The sequence below is a fragment of the Octopus bimaculoides genome, chromosome 6, assembly GCF_046866305.1.
Source record: "Octopus bimaculoides isolate indiv1 chromosome 6, ASM4686630v1, whole genome shotgun sequence".
NCBI lineage: Eukaryota > Metazoa > Mollusca > Cephalopoda > Octopoda > Octopodidae > Octopus > Octopus bimaculoides.
Window position 1 is genome coordinate 41,397,181 of NC_142933.1, and position 20,000 is coordinate 41,417,180.

At 32.0% G+C, this 20,000-nt stretch overlaps 1 protein-coding gene across 6 annotated transcripts in view; it reads left to right on the top strand.

The window, feature by feature from the left end:
- The window catches only part of LOC106884336 (voltage-dependent T-type calcium channel subunit alpha-1G), a 1,091,242-nt gene that overhangs the window by 861,116 nt on the left and 210,126 nt on the right, over positions 1-20,000 (top strand). For all 6 annotated transcript variants that reach the window (XM_089353777.1, XM_089353782.1, XM_089353780.1 and 3 more), the window contains one exon: positions 10,696-11,071. In XM_089353777.1, coding sequence (XP_089209903.1) covers positions 10,696-11,071 — 376 coding nt within the window. The remainder of the gene's footprint in view (positions 1-10,695; positions 11,072-20,000) is intronic.

The following is a 20,000-nucleotide window of genomic DNA, read 5'->3' on the forward strand; positions in this document are numbered from 1 at the left end:
TTAGTTAACTTGAATAAGTAAAATTAATAACATGCAATATTTCTTTAGTGATTTAAAGATAACAATGATAACTTTAAAATGAAAATTACTGTTAGCAGTCCAACTGAAGTCATTCTTATGTTTCATCCATTTCTGGTTGGTAAAATATTACCAGCATTATACTGAAGTGAAACTGACTATTCACTGAAAACCAATTTGTAATCTTTTGCCTATGTTATAAAGCATTATGGGAGTTGAATTGCAGAACAGATAGAACAGACAAAATAATACAAAGTATTTAGTTACATACCATTACATGCTGAGTTCAAATCCTACCAAGGTTAATTTTACCTAACAACCTACCAACAACAATTATATAAATAGCAATTGAATCTCAGAGTTGATCCGATCAACTACACCTATCTCTTAAGCTTATAATATTTTCCTATATTAGATATTATTACCATATTTACTTACGTATAATGTAAAACATCAATGTAAAACATCAAATTTGTAGCATTATACTTACGTGTAAAAATAAAATGGTAAGAAGATAAAATATATTACTGATTTTTAGGTTCAAAATGTGGAGGTTGCATTATATCTGAGGTTACATTACACTCAAGTAAATATCTTATTTAGATTTAAAATGACCAGGGGATTGTCAGAATCAATTAAAGCATCAGATCAAAATTTTTTATGGCATTTATTTGTTTCTCTTTACATTCTGAATTTAAATCCTGCCTTAGTCAACTTCATCTTTCATTCTTCCTGCATCCATAAAAAAAATACTGGAGTCAATTTATTAACTGTTCCTTCATTTGAAACTTGAATGTTTATTAATGTATGTCATGCTATGCAATGATGCAGTTTTTTTTGTGTATTTTTACCAGTTCATTTTTTTTTGCTGAAAGGTTCCGTGTAACAACATAAAATATTATTGAAAGCATTTCAAAAAATGCAATTTAAACTGGCAGGAAATAAGCAACAACAATTAGATGATTAAATCTTTTAAGTAAGGATGTAAGGAATAAAAATGCTGAAATTTTGAATTAGCAAAACAATTTAAAATTTTCAACTGCTATTAAAGTTAATTAAATAGATTTTATGCTCAAATATAATGATATGTTTGTTCAGAAGTATTAAATTTTATTATATATATATACTTTTCATAGAATATTAGCGACTGTAGTTAAATTGATTGTTATTGAAAATTATTGTAATTGGTAAGCAATGAGAGAAGAAACCTGCATGAAAGGCGATGCTGAATGGGTCCTGAGCTTTTTATTTTAAAATTTAATCTTTTTTGTTATGAAGAAATTTTTAAATAATTTTAAAGAGTGATGGGAATACTTCTTATTAGATGTATCATAAAACATTGTGTGTGTGTGTGTGTGTGTGTGTGTGTGTGTGTGTGTGTGTGTGTGTGTGTGTGTAGAAAAGGTTTATAATTTATACTCATTGTTTCTTATTGAATATGTAAATAACAATTAGAAAAACATATTTTATCTATTACATACTATCACACTTTCCAGTGAAGAAATTCTAATATCTTAAAAAATTATAGCATGATAACATTTTCAACTAAAATTTTCTGTTGCTTGTTCTGTAATCATAATATGACTTTTTTTTTTTTGTATCATTTCCCAGAAATTATTGATTGAAAGCTTGTGTTTTGTCAATGTAACTTTCATTTAATCTTTTGGTTTCTTGCTTGATTTGTGTTGTCTGTCTCTTCTCTGGTTAGTTGGTCAGTACGTCATTATTGGTCTGCATTTGAACTGGAATTTGATCAGCTATTTTTTATTGTTTCATGAGTTTATTTTTTGTCATTTGCCAGTTTTCTGTATATATATATATATATATATATATATATAGGAATGGGCAGTTATCTGGTCAGCTCATCCAACAATATACCTACGTATTTGTATGCTTGTCTAGTTCGTTTACTCAACAAACATAAATATGATCTTACATCTATCCTCAAGTAAAATAATTGCATGTGTAAAAAAATTTGTGAATGAAATTTTCAAAAAATCTCAAGATTCTTAATGTTAATTGCATATTAGAAAAATCTACAGAGAATGCTACTAAGTGGCTTTGGACAAAGAAGGAAAACTAGTGGTTTGCTTCTGTTGGAATGCAAGCTAGGATGTGATTAACCCCAATTGAGTCAAATGGGTGAGGAAATCCAGTGTTGAAAGATCCAAGTCTCATTATCTGATTCTAATGGATGAAATGTATCGGCATTGCAGTCTCACATAGATTTACTATACTTTTGACAACAGACAGTGTGGTCAATTTGTGTCAGTGTTTTTCGTGGACCTTTGTGCAAAAAAGTTTGCCATGGTGTTTGCAGAAAACATGTTTGCAGAGAATGTGATCATTTACTGAAAATCCAAGAAACTATCAGAGTTTCTATTTGGTTTGTCTGAAAATGTCCATGGATTTTGTGGCAAAGTCTATAGACATGCACACCAGTCACCAAAGATTGCTAAAAAGGAGTTTCTTCCGATGGTATTGATGGTTCATGACATGTCAACATGGAAGATGGTTCATGGCACATCAACATAGAATAGCTTTCAAAAAGACCATTTCATGCAATGTCATCTTACACAAGCTTGAGAAAAATTTGCACTCGAGTTGGAGTTGATGTCCACAAGTGATGTGGCATCGACTAAGGGAAGAATGCATCCCAGGGCACCCATGAGATATATATGTGGACAAAAATTACATGAACTGTATTAACTATATTAATGGAGAGGAAGGGTTTGTCCAAAATGACTTTCAGATACTACATGAAGACTTACTTTTCTACATACAGAGTTTTAGTGTTTAATTACCCTGTTTCTCAGCATCAAAGATGTTATTTTATTCCCTAAAATAAGTCTAGAAAATTTACCAGGCATTCTAGAGGACAAAGGTTACATTTATCATGAGTTGATTTTAACCCCAGATGATAGTTACCTATAATAAACTTACCATATAGAATAAGAGAAAAATTGCAAACTAATTGAACAGTAAGATTCATATAGTACTGAGCAACTAACAAAATATACTGTAAAGCAGTGTTACTCAGAGTGGTGGTCCACGGACTGGTGCCGGTCCATGAGCCATCAGCTGCCAGAAAAGAAACATAAAATGCTTTAAAAATTCTTATGAAATATTGTATTTGTTTACAAAATAAATATAAGATAAAAAAAAATTGTCAACTTTTATTATATGCATTATATATATTGTTTCCAGTATAAATTAATATTACTAAGAAATATTACTGGTCCCTGGCACATTGGAAAAAAAAACTGCTAGTAAGCCACATCAGACAGTTTGAGAAGCACTGCTGTAAAGTATGTAAAAGTGCTGAAATTTTGATTCATGATTTTCTTTTTTCAAAATTTTCAAATCAAAATTTGGATGCATCTTCAAAATCAGTTTCATCAACTATGGAAATTCTCTCTTGTAATGCTTAGCTATGATTATTTCATTGTATTAGAGTCCATATGTAGAGAGGCTTAAAATTCTATAGACTATAGCAAAACACATTTAATAGAAGTTACATGAGTGAACTTGAGAAAATTAACAGGTATGTTAAAGTTTTTAATTTTAAACTTAAAATAACTTTAATATTTTCTATGTGAACAACGAATGTAACCTTAATTAATTAAGATTAAATTTACACAATCAAACTGAAATTTTCAACAAAATAAAGGCTAGATAATAAGGGTGTCGAATTAAAGAAATAAATTATATATACTAAAGCAATCATAGCTACATACAAATGTGTGTGTGTGTGTGTGTGTGTGTGTGTGTGTGTGTGTGTGTGTGCTGCTTGTGTTTGTATGTGTGAATTGTTGTTGTTTAACCTCGGGTTTAGCTCTAATCAAGGAGACTTATGCTCAAAAGTATTCCACCTGGTATAACTCCCATTTTTTAGGGGTATATTTAAGACTACATTATTTAGTGTATCCTTTCTTCACTTAATATGTTAGGGTGTGATATGAGAGAAATTTGGCTGGTGTTTCTAGTAGGCTAAGTGACCACATTGAAGCTCCCTCATTAGCTCATGTGCCTCTGTGTGTAATGTGCTAATGTATAAGTACTGTCTGTGGAATTGTGTGTTGATATTCAAAAGTCGCTTAATTTAACTCCTTCAGCATATAATATGAATTTATAAAAACGCTTTTGATTTGTCTGCCATGGAAAACAAACTAGTTGGTAGTGATTACTAAAATTACATTGCAAGACGAATAGTGTTCCTTAATTGGAATAGCCTCAGACTTAATAAGATCAGATTCAATCACTGAGTTATGTCCACAAATCCAAGTTTAACAAGCTATGAATAGTAAATCTGCTGCAGAAGAGATTGACAAGTTTAATGGAATCCATTATATTTGATCTGAGATTTATTTTTGTAAATGTCTCTTTTGTGAATGTCTCTTCAACATTTTAATAATTCATACAATTTTTGATTTCATAGATCACTGACTGGCAGATAATACATATCTGAAGCAAAGTTGCTAAGACAAATAAAAGTGTGTTTACATACAAATTAGAAAAATCGAAAAATAATAACTTTCTTGTAAAACCAATTTCTTCATAAAACAATTTTGAAAAACTAAAGCATTTTCCTTTCAGCTCAGTGTAAGATATCATGAGACAAAGCATCTGTGATATCCATGCATTTCTCAGGAATTTAGCAAATAATTACAGTACAAAAAGCTGATTCTAGCTGAAGATCAAAACTGAGTTGTAAACTTAAGTTGCCAAACATTTAATGTTTACCATGAAATTAAAGGCACTTTCTTTAGTTTATGAATAACAAATGAGCTTACTCTTTATTCTACTTATAGATTCTTTTATTTGTAAATTTTAATAATAAAAATTGTTGTTATTTCTTTTTACTTATTAAAATATAAATAAAAAAATTAAAATTTATGCCATGAGACTTTGGACAAATGTACACAAATGCTTGTTGCTCTCATTTGTTTTCTATAGACAAGAAAGGGGAGATCCACTTGACCTGGTTTCTAAAGACAAACCCAACTAAGTTAAAAACTAAATCAAATCACCCACCTTTTTTGGCCACAAGAGAGACAATTATAAATAGTTGTTTGTTGTATTTTCCCAGTGTCTCACAGCATCGATTAAAATACATTAAACTATTATTACATGCTGCTTAGTAAATTAATAATTAAAAGAATTTAAAATTATGTATTTAGAAATATCAGTCCTAAAGATAAACTAATATGCTAAAAATCAACAATATGGTTTATGTTCTGTTTTTGTAAACTTATATCAATATGTTACAGTAGTACTTAGCTAAACATTGCTGTCATTTAAAGTAAATAATGGTCATGGTAAAATTTTATATAGAGCTCAAACCATCAAGCCACTTATCAGTTACAAAGTAAAGCTGAATGCCTCAAACTTCTTTTAATGATACACAGGCATACATCTCAGTAATATTTTTGCTTTCCAGTCTAATTTATACTGACACAAACTACCACTAGTTTTCTAATTCTAGTACTTGTCCAACTTTATCAGGTGTACAGACCATTTTAAAGTTCTGCACTCAAATGGAAATTGTTTCTAAATAGAGAAATTTTCGAAAGAGGAGTTTACAACCTCTGACTTGAGAGACTTATTTATTTGACTTAAAACAATGTCTGCATTTTGGGTGAATTAGACAACATATTTCTTAAGTTTGTTGATAATATATTTTTCAGATATATATGTCTTGTACAAGTGATGAAAATATATAATACAGCTAAATAGGGAATGAATAAGTTTAAATTTATGCATTTGTTTAATTTTCGAGATTGCTTTGATGGTACATAGGAGGGTTCAAAAAGAATATTTTTGAAATCTTTTCACCCAACTCTACAATTATTGCCCAATGTAGAGTAAGTTTTGTTGACCACAGGACATGTGGTATATTTTGGTAACTTCCACATCCAAATAGAAAAACAAAACTACTCAACTGCATTGATGTTATCAGAAAAGATACACAGCATGTAAGGTGGGATCTACTGAACTTAACAGAGTGTAGGAATTCCTGACATGGCATTGTGAAACATATCTTGGTTGAGGCTACTTGACAAAGAGGAATACTCAATTTAGCAAAATATGTAGCTCAAGTTCAACTGACTAAATTTCTTTGACTCTAGCAAATGCTAAATTTGTTTCAGAATTATAAAGTCTAAATAGAAAATAATAACATTAGTAAAATCAGACAGAACAACAACAATGATAATGATCAGTTGCCTGTAACATTATGGCTGCATTCTCTTGATAAATATATTTACTGAATATCTTTTAAAGATTTTATACAGTGAAAGATAGCTTCTTGGAAACTAAATTAGTTTAAATATTTAGATTATACAATTTTGAATATATCTCTGACAGTGTATCAGTCTGTAAAATTGAATTCTGTTGCAAAGGTTCAGTTGGGTACATTTCTTTTGTCTAACAAATACCTGCTTACTCTCAGTTTTTAATTGATTTGTGTCTAAATAATTGAATACTGATTCCCGGACAGATATAGATATCCTGCAGTGAATTTAATGTCGATTAAGCCAAATATGCATATTGGTATCCATCTAAAGACAATGCCAGTTAAATATGAATAAAACACTGCATTAAGCAATTTATAGAAAAGATCAATATCCTATTAAATATTGTATATTGAAAAGATTAAATGAACTATTTTTTTTCTTTTATTATTCTTATAAATGAAAAACTTACAGGAGAATCAATTGCAGTTTTGCATAACTGTTGTTGATTAATAATAATATTATGTCAAGCTTTTAACTCTGTTACTTCAGTGACATTCAGAAACAGAAGCATACAAAAATATTTATTATACTTTCTATATATTAATACATTTTTAGTTTTATGAGAATGTGTATGCATAGTTTCTTTTATATGTTAATGCTAAGGAATTGTTTAGAATTGAATAAAGAATTAATTAAAGAGAGTAATGTACATTTTAGTTCAATATATAAAAGTGTATTTATATACTTGAAGCTTTTTTAACGTTTAAAACACATTAGTTTTGTGGTAGAGTAATGTGTGGTTTACAACTTTGTTGTGCAAGTTATATGATTAACAACAAATGTACAGATTTTTAGTTAATGGCTCTCTTCACCTAGCCAACTATCTCGAAATTGGAAAAATTCACTGCAAGCTGGGTGACTTGCCCAAACAGTGAGATGATATGCCCAATTGTATTCTACAGTAAAATGTAGCATAAATGAAAAAAAAAAATTAATTAATTCAATCAGTACATTTGACTGCAAATAAGACTTAGTTTGCTTAACAATCACTAGATCATTGTGAATGATACCTTGACAAAGACCTTCTCCAGGTCTATGAATGTTATATATGGTTTATTGCTTTCCTAAAAATGTCTTCAATTGTTGCTTTGTTAGAAAGAGGTCTTTAGTGATACCTGATCCTGATATAAATCTAAACTGCATCTCATCTGAGCTAATTTTCATCTTTATTAGTTGTGCTCTACTTCTTTATGTTACTGTCTTAATTTGATCAATCCATTTTGAAACTGCATTCACTTCTTTCAACATTTCCATGACTAACCTTGATGGTCTAGCTGTTTTCTCTGCATTCATATCTTAAATCATGCTTCCAGCCATATAGCTGTCGAATATGGACCTCCCTCCTCCCTCTCCCCTCTCTATCTATCTATTTATCTACTTCCTTCTCTATCTCTCATTTTTTTCACCTAGTGACCTCTCGTAACACTCACATAATTTTTTTTTCCCCAGTTTCAGTGAGGGCAAGTACACTGCTTTCATTCTGTACATATTTTCCCCTCCATTGATGTCATGGTTTATAAAACTTAATGCTAACACACTACTTTGCGATCCAGAACACCTCATCCTGTTATCACATTGACAATCCTCTCTCAGACCATCTTCTCTCATGGTTTTCCAAGCCAGTCTCTGAGTCTTTACTGCCCTGTCAGTTGTGTCATTCTACAAGCACATTACCTTTGGTTCTACCAGGACTTTTCCCCAGCCATATGTTTGTTCTTAGCCCTAAGCAAGTTATTTCATAGAAATTCCAAGTTGTTATCAATGCTTTATCTTCTCCTTACAGTCATATGCATAAAAATTTCTCTGGACCTATTCCTCACTGCAGGATCTTTTAGTTTCCATATCTTCCATCTCCATATTATCTTCTGTATCTCTGTCTACCTAACTCTGACTCTGAAATCATTAGCCACTATCAATGTTCTGTACTGTATTCTTTGCCAGAAAATATATAAATATATTAATATACATGTCACACGTATGCATATATCAGTCTATATGATATATGCATGTATATATATATATATATATATATATATATATTTCTGATTATATATTTACTTAAATATGTATAATATATCTATAGAGATAGATCAATAGACAGATGTGTATGTGTGTGTGTGCTTGTGTATGTATATATATATATATATATATATATATATATATATATATATATATATATATATATATATATTTCGTATGTGTATTTCGTGTGGAAGATTCTTGATGTGGATACGTGTGTTGAAAGAAATACAATTAAACCTTGGGAGAGGCATTATGCCGGTAATAAACACACGCACTGGTTCAGTCCTTTATTAATTTATATAGTTTTTTGTTAAATTATTTCATTGCACTCTTGCAATCTCTTCAGTAACTTGTCTCTCCACTTCCAGTTATTTTGAATGTATGATCTGGCGTTGTTTTGGTGTTGTTTTGGCGTTGTTTCGAAACTGTTTGGTATGAGCATGTGAGTGTGTGCAAGCTCGTATGTGTGCACGCTCATATGTGTGCAATCACTTATGTGTTCGTGCTTATATGTAAGTATGTGCGTCCATATGTGTGTTTGTAACAATTTCGTTTATATCAGATCAGATAGAGACTTTTTAATTAATTTATTTACGTTCATATTCCGCATCATATGTATATATTCATCATCATCATCATTGTTTAAGGTCCGCTTTCCATGCTAGCATGGGTTGGACGATTTGACTGAGGACTGGTGAACCAGATGGCTACACCAGGCTCCAATCTGATTTGGCAGAGTTTCTACAGCTGGATGCCCTTCCTAATGCCAACCACTTCAAGAGTGTAGTGGGTACTTTTACATGCCACCAGCACGAAGGCCAGTCAGGAGGTACTGGCAACAGCCATGCTCGAAATGGTGTATTTTACGTGCCACCTGCACAGGAGCCAGTCCAGCAGTACTGGCAACGAACTCACTCGAATGTCTTTTCACGTGCCCAAGTGCCAGGAAGGCAGCGTTGGTAACGATCACGCTCAAATGGTGCTATTTACATGCCACTGGCATGGAAGCCAGACAGCATATATATTATAGAGCAAATATATATGTACGCATGTACATAAATAAATATATATAAATGTGTGTGTGTGTGTGTGTGTGTGTGTGTGTGTGTGTGTGTGTGTGTGTGTGTGTGTGCATGTATGTGTGTGTCTGTATTATTGTCTTGATCAGGCAATGAAAATGGATGTTGGGCGTTTCAGTCAAGCGTCCAGCACATGTTAAACAGAAAGTATATATGTATCAATTTTGATCAAAACCTTATAATTAATAAACGGTCAGGTATATCATGGAATTGAAAATGGGTGTAGCTAGAAATATATTAAAGATAAGTGACATTCTTTTATGGATTAATCAGAAAAGGAAGGGCAGTACCCAAGGCATTTTTGCAAGTCCTCTATAGCTGGTAGAGAAAAAGGCTGAAGAACTATTACTCATAGGTTCTGCAGTCCTCAGAATGGAGTGCTGGCTGGAGTGATAACAATCCAGTTTCCAGCTACCAAATTTCACTCACAGTTTAAACTCAGTTTGAATTGACTGAAGTTGACAGATGATACTTGCTGAAAGTACCAAGGAATGTGATCGAAGTCATGAGATAGCAAGTTAAACTTTTTAACCATATTGTCATGTCAGCATCCACCTTACCTATTTTTCAGATTTTTATTGTAGACGAAATTTCTGGTAGTTTCATCTGCTTTTGATATGAAAAAGGAAAATGCTTTCATCTTACATTTATATGTTAGTGATATTGGCATGGCTTGGTTTATTAAAGTATTATCAGCTGGAGATAATGAAGTCTGTTTTTCTTTGTTTTTTTCGTCCATCCATTATCTGCCAATAAACTTGAAGTGGTACTGTGAAACTAAGTGTCAGACTTTGTATTAGTAACAATCCAGAGGTCTCCAAGTTCATTTACTTTCACTAGGGAAATTCATTACATAATATAAAAAAAATTCTGACTTTTATCTTTATTATCTTTCGAACATATCACTCAACTTGCACATAAAAAAACTTCATTAATTACCAGAAAATAGTGTTTCTTCTTGAAGTAGCCATATTATTCTATTTTTATTACTCCAGTATCTACCAAGAAAACAAAGTAATTTTCTTTGTGTGAAAGCCTTAATTGATTATTTTATTGATACTTTTGCATTTGTAGCCATTGTAAACGAGAAAAAAATCTACAAGGAAATGGTGAGAAAGAAAACTATAACACTTTGAGATATCTTGAAGAAAATTTTAATGTGAATTTAAATTGATTCCATTTATTTGATATTGCTGTGAAAATGTCCTACAAAATGACTCTATAGTTTGTATTTTTGTTTTACTTAATTTACTGTTACGTATTCTTTTTTTAAATTTCAGTGAATGTAATGGCCAACCCCCTTTGAACAATCAACGAACTCTCAGTCCACAGAATTCTATCAAAAGCCAGCATGCATTAAGTCGACAAAACTCTATCAAAAGCCATCATTCTTTTACATCCAAGAACTCAATAAGAGGCAATCGCAGCTGGAGCCGAAATAACTCAATCAGTAGTTCATATAGTATTCATCGGTCATTCAGTCTCCATCGTGAAAATTCTCTCAAAAGTCACCACACACACAACTCCACTTCCAGCAGTACATTCAAAGAAGAATACAAATTGAACAATTTAAGCTCTGAACTGCCTGTTGCGAAAACAGCAGCTGATAAATGTCTTGAAGAACTTGAAGATGACCCAGATGCTATTGATGAAACAGTAAGTTATTTATGCTTTCTTTAACCCTATTCTGCTATTAGCTGTGATGTTTATATTTTAATCCTATTTCAAACTGAAATTGACAGGAAACATTGGAAAATATTATTATTATTAGCAACATTGAACATTAAACAATTAATAGAGTGGTCTTCTCTATTGGATATTTGTGCATTGTGTAAATGTATGTAAGCGTGTGTGTGTGTGTGTGTGTGTGTGTGTGTGTGTGTATGTGTGTGTGTGTGTGTGTGTGTGTGTGTGTGTGTATGTGTGTGTGTGTGTGTGTGTGTTTGCATGTGAGAGAGAGTTAGATAGACAGACTGAGAAACAGAGAGAAAGAAAGAATGTTTTTTTATATATATCTCATTTATATATTTTCCATAATAGCTTTATACTGTAAAATAATCATAAAAGCATTTATGGCCATTAAACTTGTCCTTTTACTTTTGTTTAACTTAGATTTCTTTTCTCTTTTTTATTCCAGGAAGCCATTTAACTAACCAGTAGTTTTGTATTTAAATGATGATGAATTACATTTGATACGTTTTCTGAAAATAAAGTGGCAATATAAATGTTTTAGAACAAAACCATTTTGATAACAGCTGCTTGTATTTGGTAAATGAAAAATTACAAAATGAAATAATATCAAAACAAACAGCTTTCCATGAACTGTTATGTTGTACAATGTTAATAACTTTACTATGTTTTAGTTTCAGGTTCTTTTTGATTTTTTTGATTTTTTTTTTTTTTAGTATTTGTGTGTTTGATATTTTGTTGCTCTTTTTTTATGAGAAAGTCTAATTCAACATTTGAACGCTCTGGTGGTGAACTTCAAGCAGATGACTATGGAACAATTATTGTTTGTTTTGTTATTGGTTTTCTTGTGTCACAAGAGAATTTCAAAATGGAAAATTTTTAAAAGAAAGTATTGTAATATTCTTGAACAGCTATTTAAGTTCTTTTGAAAGATCATCTTAGTACTTCAAAAATCAGGAATATGGAGAAAGACATCTTATGATAACCATTGGCATCAACCAGAAGAGTAAAAACATGGGAGTAGTCAGCTAAATAAAAAGCTTCTGAATAATTAACAGCTTTTTTTTTCTTCATAATTCTTTTCTATATGTGTACGCTGCTTTAAATTTTATATATTACTAATTACATTCTCTCAATACAGTTTCTCTTGGGCCATTGGAAGTTACAAACACATATGATGCTCAGTAACAAAATATATATGCACCAAAGATTTGTGAAACCTAAATGGTCTTTAATAATCGCAACTAACAATAAAGTCACCAACAATTGTCTTCAAATAAGAGTAAAATACATTCTTGCTTTTGCTTTTGTAAATATTTGCGTGTGTGTGTGTGTGTGTGCGTGTGTGTGTGTCTGTTTTAGGTGTGCATGTCCTTCTACAGTTTCTTTACTATTCATGGTGTATTCTTTATAATGATCTGCATTTTTCTTACTAATAAAATTAATTATTGCTTTTAATATTTAATATGTTTTAGGATGAAATATTAAACTAACTACAGTGATAAATCCATTGTTTATTTGTATGCCTCAGTATTTTTTAGAATTTTTTTTTTTTTCTGAGTTCATCTCTTTCTTATAAAATTTTTATCGTGAATCTTTGCATAAATATTTCCTCTAAATTTATTTGAATTCTCTTCACAGTGTTTTGAAATAGTTGGGCCAAGCAATTTTTTTTTAAATATTACTTTAAATAGTGATATCTGAGGAGAAGTTTGTATCAAAAATATGTAAATAAGGATCACACTTTAGTATAACTGATATTAAGTAATGGTAATAATCATGATAAAACTTATAGTCTGCATAAATTGAATTTATAGTACAGAAAACTACTGCAGCTGGCAGTTGTTAAAGATTATAATCTCTGAATTTTCAAAGAGTAAAGTAACTCAAAGATCTCAAATTATCATGTTAATCTTCCCATTTGCTGGATGTTTCATTTCTAACTTCAGTATACAGGTACAATTTAGGGTTAATGTCAAAATATAAATCTATGGCCCTGCTATTTCATATCAGGTGTAAACCATCTTAAGCATATGTCCTTATTACATTACAGACTAACATCTTAAATGATAAACTTAATAATTTCTTCTAACATCATTTAGCATTTGAAATAGATGGTTTATAACAAGTGTACTGTGGAAAAGAATATAAATTTATAAACTTTAGGGCAAGCGTAGTGAAAGTAATGCTACATGTTTAGATGCCCTTACCAATGCTGGCTGCAGCATGTAAAGAGATGAATATGAATTATAAAATAACAGTTTCATTGGATGCTAGGACACTTAAGAAATCCATAATCTTGGAAAATTAGATGTTAGCCTGTGTCATCAAAGTTAATCCATGAGAGTGTGGTAAAAATAAAAATAACAAAGTTAGTTATTAATCTGTGTGGAAAAGCAATGTTTCAAGTAAAAGCTCCTTATCAAGGCAAAAAAGAAGAATTTCAAAAAATGTGTAAAGGGAGATAAAATACATAGGCTACTTGCCTGATAAGATCAATCAAAACTAATATAAAATAATGTAGGCCAGTTTATATGATTTTTATTGTCTTAATTCATATCTTTCCTTATATTCATTAACTTGTTCATGGCAATATAGCAGTTTGTAGGAGCTTACTGTACTAATTGAGAGAAGTGTAGGTTTTGTACAAGCGGTTTTTTGATTAGCGATAGCAACTGAAGTATATGTGATCCTACTTTGCTAGTTATACCTTCAGCTTTACATTTTTAGACACTATGATGCAATTTTAATTTAAATTTGATATTTAATTAGAAAATATTACAAAGTTTACTTTCATTCTCCTTATATATTTCTATTTAAAATCATGCTGTTGTTGTTTCTGTTATGTTGTTGTTGCTGTTGTTATTTTTGTTGTTGTTGTTATTGTTGTTGTTGCTGTTGTTGTTGTTGTTGTTGCTGCTGCTGCTGCTGCTGTTGTTGTTGTTGTTGTTGTTGTTGTTGTTGAGGATGATGACGATGACGATGACGATGATGATGATGAGGAGGAGGAGATGATGATGATGATGCTGTTTAGTTCCAGCTCAGCCCTAATTTTGTAATCTTATCAAAGGTATTCTAGCTGCAATCATCTTGTCCTTTCCCTAAATATAGCATACCTAGGACTACATTCTTCAGTGTGTTTTTCCTTTCTTTTAAGACAATAGGATAGAATTTGGAAGGAACTGGATTTGGCTGCTATTTCCAACAACTCAATCATGCAGGTTCCTTCATCATATTTGGGCTCTCATTTCATGAGTTTCTTTCCTTTATACCTCTCACATAAATATTTATAGCCTGTAGTTCATTAAAGGTAACACTATGAGTTCCCACACTTCTTGAATAGGAGTTTATAGTAGTGCATAAGAGGCAGCATCAGATGTAGTGTGCATGACAGAAAACTGTGCTGGTATATGACAATTACATATGACAAAACTGTGCTGGTATATGACAATTACATAAAGAAGTGCTGATCACTAGGAAGACCAGCCTCATTGAGGAGATAGCAAAGGACCAAGGTGATTAGGGATTTGCCATGCTCAAGGAAACCCATCCAATTCAGCAAAAATGAGGCCCTAAAAGTATATAGCTAATTTCTATACCACCACACTCAATTTGTGCCAGTCAAGCCTTCCATGCAACTCAACTTTGCAACAGCCATCTCTTCATTACCCATCTAAATGTAGTGCTGTTTTCTCATATGAGAGCAAAATTGAACTTGTTTCATCCCCAGATATATATATATATGAGGCACAATGGCCCAGTGGTTAGGGCAGCGGACTCACGATCATAGGATCGTGCTTTCAATTAGTGTATATATATATAAAATTAATATAAACAGCAGTTTGCAATGTTTCACCAAAAAGGAGAATTACAAATGCCACTAAGTGCAACTAGGGTGTTAGGAAATACCTACATTGCTAGAAATAAGAGCTAAACTGCTCTAATGCTGTAGTTAATGCACATGAATGAAAACCTATAACTAACAGGGACCATAATCGTCCAAAAAGTACCAATCAAGAATTCTTAATACTGACGTGCCAGTTTCGGCAATTTTTATTGTCTCATCAGTTAAGATCAGCTTGACTCCTATATATATAAATATATATAGAGAGAGGGGGGGAGAGAGAGAGGGAGAGAGAGAGGGAGAGAGAGAGCGAGGGAGAGAGAGGGAGAGAGAGAGCGAGGGAGAGAGAGGGAGAGAGAGAGCGAGGGAGAGAGAGGGAGAGAGAGAGAGACACTGGAAATACTATTCTTTCTCTCTCTCTCTCAGTTAATATCAATTTATTCAACATTTGATCTGTTTATTATCACTTAGTAGTCATTTTGATCTCCTTCCATTGTAATACATTTGAAATACAACTTTCATCAGGTATAAACAGCATACACAGCTGATATAAACCAGTAGCTACATTCTGAAAGAATAATGTAAACATGTTTACATACAAAAGCAAGACTACTTTAAAGGTGCAGCCTTCTTTGCTAGTGTATAATACTATATTTAATCACGTTTCCCTAGTTTCTAAGATAAAGAATTGCTAGATAGCTAAAGACAAATCAGTCTGCTGGTTTCATCTGTTGTATCGTTTGATACTCTTCCTTCCAATTAGTGTATTCTTTCTTTATCTTCAGATGCACTACATTATATGTGTGTGTATGCGCATGCATATGTGTGTGTGTGTGTGTGTGTACATGTGTATATGTATCATCATCATGATCGTTTAACGTCCGTTTTCCATGCTGGCATGGGTTGGACGGTTTGACTGAGGTCTGGAGAGCCAGTGGCTGCACCAGGCCCCAATCCGATCTGGTAATGTTTCAACAGCTGGATGCCCTTCCTAATGCCAACCACTCCAAGAGTGTAATGGGTGCTTTTTATGTGCCACCGGCACAGGAGCCAGTCAAGTGGGCCTGGTATCGATCACATTTGGATAGTGCTTTTTACGTGCCACTGGCAAGGGGGCCAGTCAGTGGTTACTAGCATTGGCCACGTTGGCATGTATATATATATAGTTCAGGAATGGGACCAGTGAAACTTGAGAATATTTGGGCCTCGACATAGCCAACAAACAGGTTTGCATAGTTGGGGCCTATATATATATATATATATATATATATATATATATATATATACACACACCACAAGCTTCTTTCAGTGTCTGTCAACCATATCTATTCATAGGGCTTTCGGCAGTCTACGGCTATAGTAGAAGACACTTGCCCAAGGAGCTATACAGTAGGACTGCACTCTAGATCATATGGTTCTGATGTGTTAAGTAAGCTTCTTAACCACACAGCCTTACCTGCAGCTATGAATATATTTTTTAATAGTGATAATTTAAACTTCTAAAGCTGATGTTATGTCTGTGTTTTATTTAGTTGTATACCCTAGGTATCTAACACATTAACTAGTTTTTAAGTGGCTAAAACTAGTTAATGGTTGAGTGAGCAATAGAGTCTACATGTTGTTGCATGCCCTGCAAGAAATAGCAGCTTAATCATGTTGTATGTTTGGGGTCAGGGTTCCTTTTTGTTTATTTTAATTGGGACTAACTGGATTATATAGTGCTAGGTACATTGTGTCTGAGAAAAATTGGCCAATAATCGTGGTTGGAATACTTTTAATCATAAACCTGCTAAATATCAACAACAACCAGTTTATTGGTTATCCTGCATTAACAAGAAGACAAACTTCAGAATAAGAAAACTGTTATTTCAAGATTTAAGGTCAATAACACCAAAATGATTTTACACACACCTTGATATATATAATATACCATCCAAACGTGTTTGTTGCTAGGCTCATCTTACTGGGTCTGGTACCATTGGCACACAAAAAGCACCGTCCGAACGTGAGCATTGCCAGGCCTACCTTACTGGCTCCTGTGCTGGTGGCACATAAAAAACACCCACTACACTCTTGGAGTGGTTGGCATTAGGAAGAGCATCCAGCAGTAGAAACTCTGCCAGAACAGATTGGAGCCTGGTACAGCCGTTGGCTCTCCAGACCTCACTCACAAGGCTTTGGTCGGCCCGAGGCTATAGTAGAAGACACTGAACCCAGAACCATGTGGTTGGTAAGCAAGCTACTTACCACACAGCCACTCCATATAGATTTATATATATATATATATATATATATATATATATATATATATATATATATATATATATATATATATACATATATACATATATACATACATACATACATACATACATACATACATACATATATATATATATATATATATATATATATATATATATATATATATATATATATATAATTGGTGACCAGTGATATTGTTAAAAATGCTATTGTGTGTTTGCTATATATAAAAGACTGATATTTTAGTCTAGCACGAAGATAATAAAGTTGCCATCAATAATACTTAATCACAAAATAGACGGATAGAAAATATTTATTTGATACATTTTTATAAAGGAAATATTTATTAGAAATAAAATCTACATTTAGATGTCAAAAAATATTAATACCTTTAACATTGAATAAATTAATAAAACATTTTACTTCTAGTTTTATTTATTTCTTTTCTTTTCTTACGGAAAATTATATATTTTGAAAATAAGCCATAGAATAGAAGTTTCTTTATGCACATGCATACATTTATTGTATGAATAAATACATATTTCTCTGAGTGTGCTGATGTGTATGCTAGAAAGAAAGTGAGTGAGACAGATACAGAGAGAGAGAGAGGGAGAGATTAACTGTTCTAAGCATTAAAATAAGACAGACTTTGGAAAACATAAACTGAAAAATATTAGGCACTAAAAATATTTCTCAAAATATAATTCTCAAAACTCGAAAAGAATCACATTGAAGACTTTTCCAAATAAGCTTTAATATTATTTGATTTATTGTTTCAGCTTAAATGCTTGGATGAACTAAAAATGTCAGTTTGAATTTGGATTAGAGAAATATGCATAGAGAGAGGAAAAAATAAAATATGTGCAATTGTATATCAATATAACCCTTGTAAAACATTATTACATTTGGTCTATGTATATTCTCATTTAAAATTTTAGCTTCAGTATTTTTCAACAACTATTTAACTAAATGAATGACAAGTCTTCTTTTATTAAATTTCCTGATTATTCATAGTAACAATAAATATATTAAATCAGATGTAAGTATTATATTACACAATTGCAAGACAGTAAAGTTTGCAAAATGGTCCATAATAATCTTTCTTTTATTTCAAACATACTAGAAAATTCTTCGAGTTAGTACATGCTAACCGACCATTTTGTGACTTAGAATAAGCACACCTCAATAAACATGTGAAGATACTAGCAGTTAATAGCATCTATTTATTTTTTGTTTTTGTTTGTTTGTTTGTTTGTTTGTTTTTTTTTCATGTTTACATATCTGTGGATAATAGATGAGCCAATAAGAGAATCTCTATGTAGTTGCTTAACCTGTTAAAAATAGCTGCCAAATCTCCCTCAAATTACTCAAACTTACTGAGGAAGCTGTTATACAATTACTCATTCTGCTGGAAATAGCAGCCAAATCTCTTTCAACTTACATGACAATATGACACCTTCTACATGCATACTTTGCATGCTAGAACTATCAGCCAAATATTTCTCAAATCACATCAAGACAGTGAAGACATTTACGTGGTTCCTTAATTTGCAGAAAATACCAGTTGAACCTTCCTCAAATCTCATTGAGATAAAGACGGAGCATTTATATGGTCATTTGACTTGCTACAAACAGCAACTAAACCTCCCTCAAAATCACATTCTACTATCTTCGAGACAGGACACATTGATTAACATAATACTATATATCTATATGAACCAGTGAAAAAAGACAAGATGGTAATGGCTAGAATGATTTTCTTCATGGTACAGCACATTAAGAGTCAACCTGTGGCTAAACAACAACAACAATGCATGCTTTTTGTTATTTTTTTATGGCAATGTAATGGTTTACAAGTTAGCTACTACAATCATTTAGTTGTGATTTGGCTTGTCTGACCTTTTAACTGATTTACTGTTTCTAAATCTGTATATTTTAGAAATACCTATATTATAAACATTGTCTGCTTTACAAGCAGTAATCACACAATTCTTGGTAGAGATAAAGCTAAGTTCAGTTGCATGGATACCACAGAAGTAAGAAGTCTCAGCTGCTCCAAATCTAAAATTTTCAGCTGGCATAGAAGTAATAAATCTATATAGCTTTATCTTAACGTGATATAAATTCAGTTCTGTAATCAATAGTTAGAAATAGCATGACATCTAGTGGTAAGTGTGTTTGGTTTATAAACTCATAGGTTCAATTCCTACATCAGGCAGTGCATTATAATCTTGAGCAAGTCACTTCATTTCACCTTGCTCCAATCAACTTAACAGTAATGTGTACCAGACAAGTACTTGTACAGGCCTCTCTCCCTCTGTCACATACAAGATATTCTGTTTTGTCAAGAGTGAAGGGGCTGGGAGACCACCTCTGTCTGCTCATGGCTATGTTAATATCCTCATCATTATCGTCATCGTCGTCGTCATCATCATCATCATCGTCATCGCTTTAACATCTATTTTTCCATGCTTTATTGTTAAGATGTTTACATTTATATATGTTGTGTTTGTACCAACATACGTGCATACATACACACACACACACACACACACACACACACATATATATATATCATCATCATCATTTAACTTCCACCTTCCATTCTAGCATGGGATGGATATTTTGACAGGAACTGGTTAGGCAGGGGCTTGCACCGGACTTTTGTATCTGTTTTGACATGGTTTTTACAGTTGGATGCCCTTCCTAACACCAACCACCCAGCATATATATATATATATATATATATATATATATATATACAATTGCAGCATGGAAGGTGTTTAT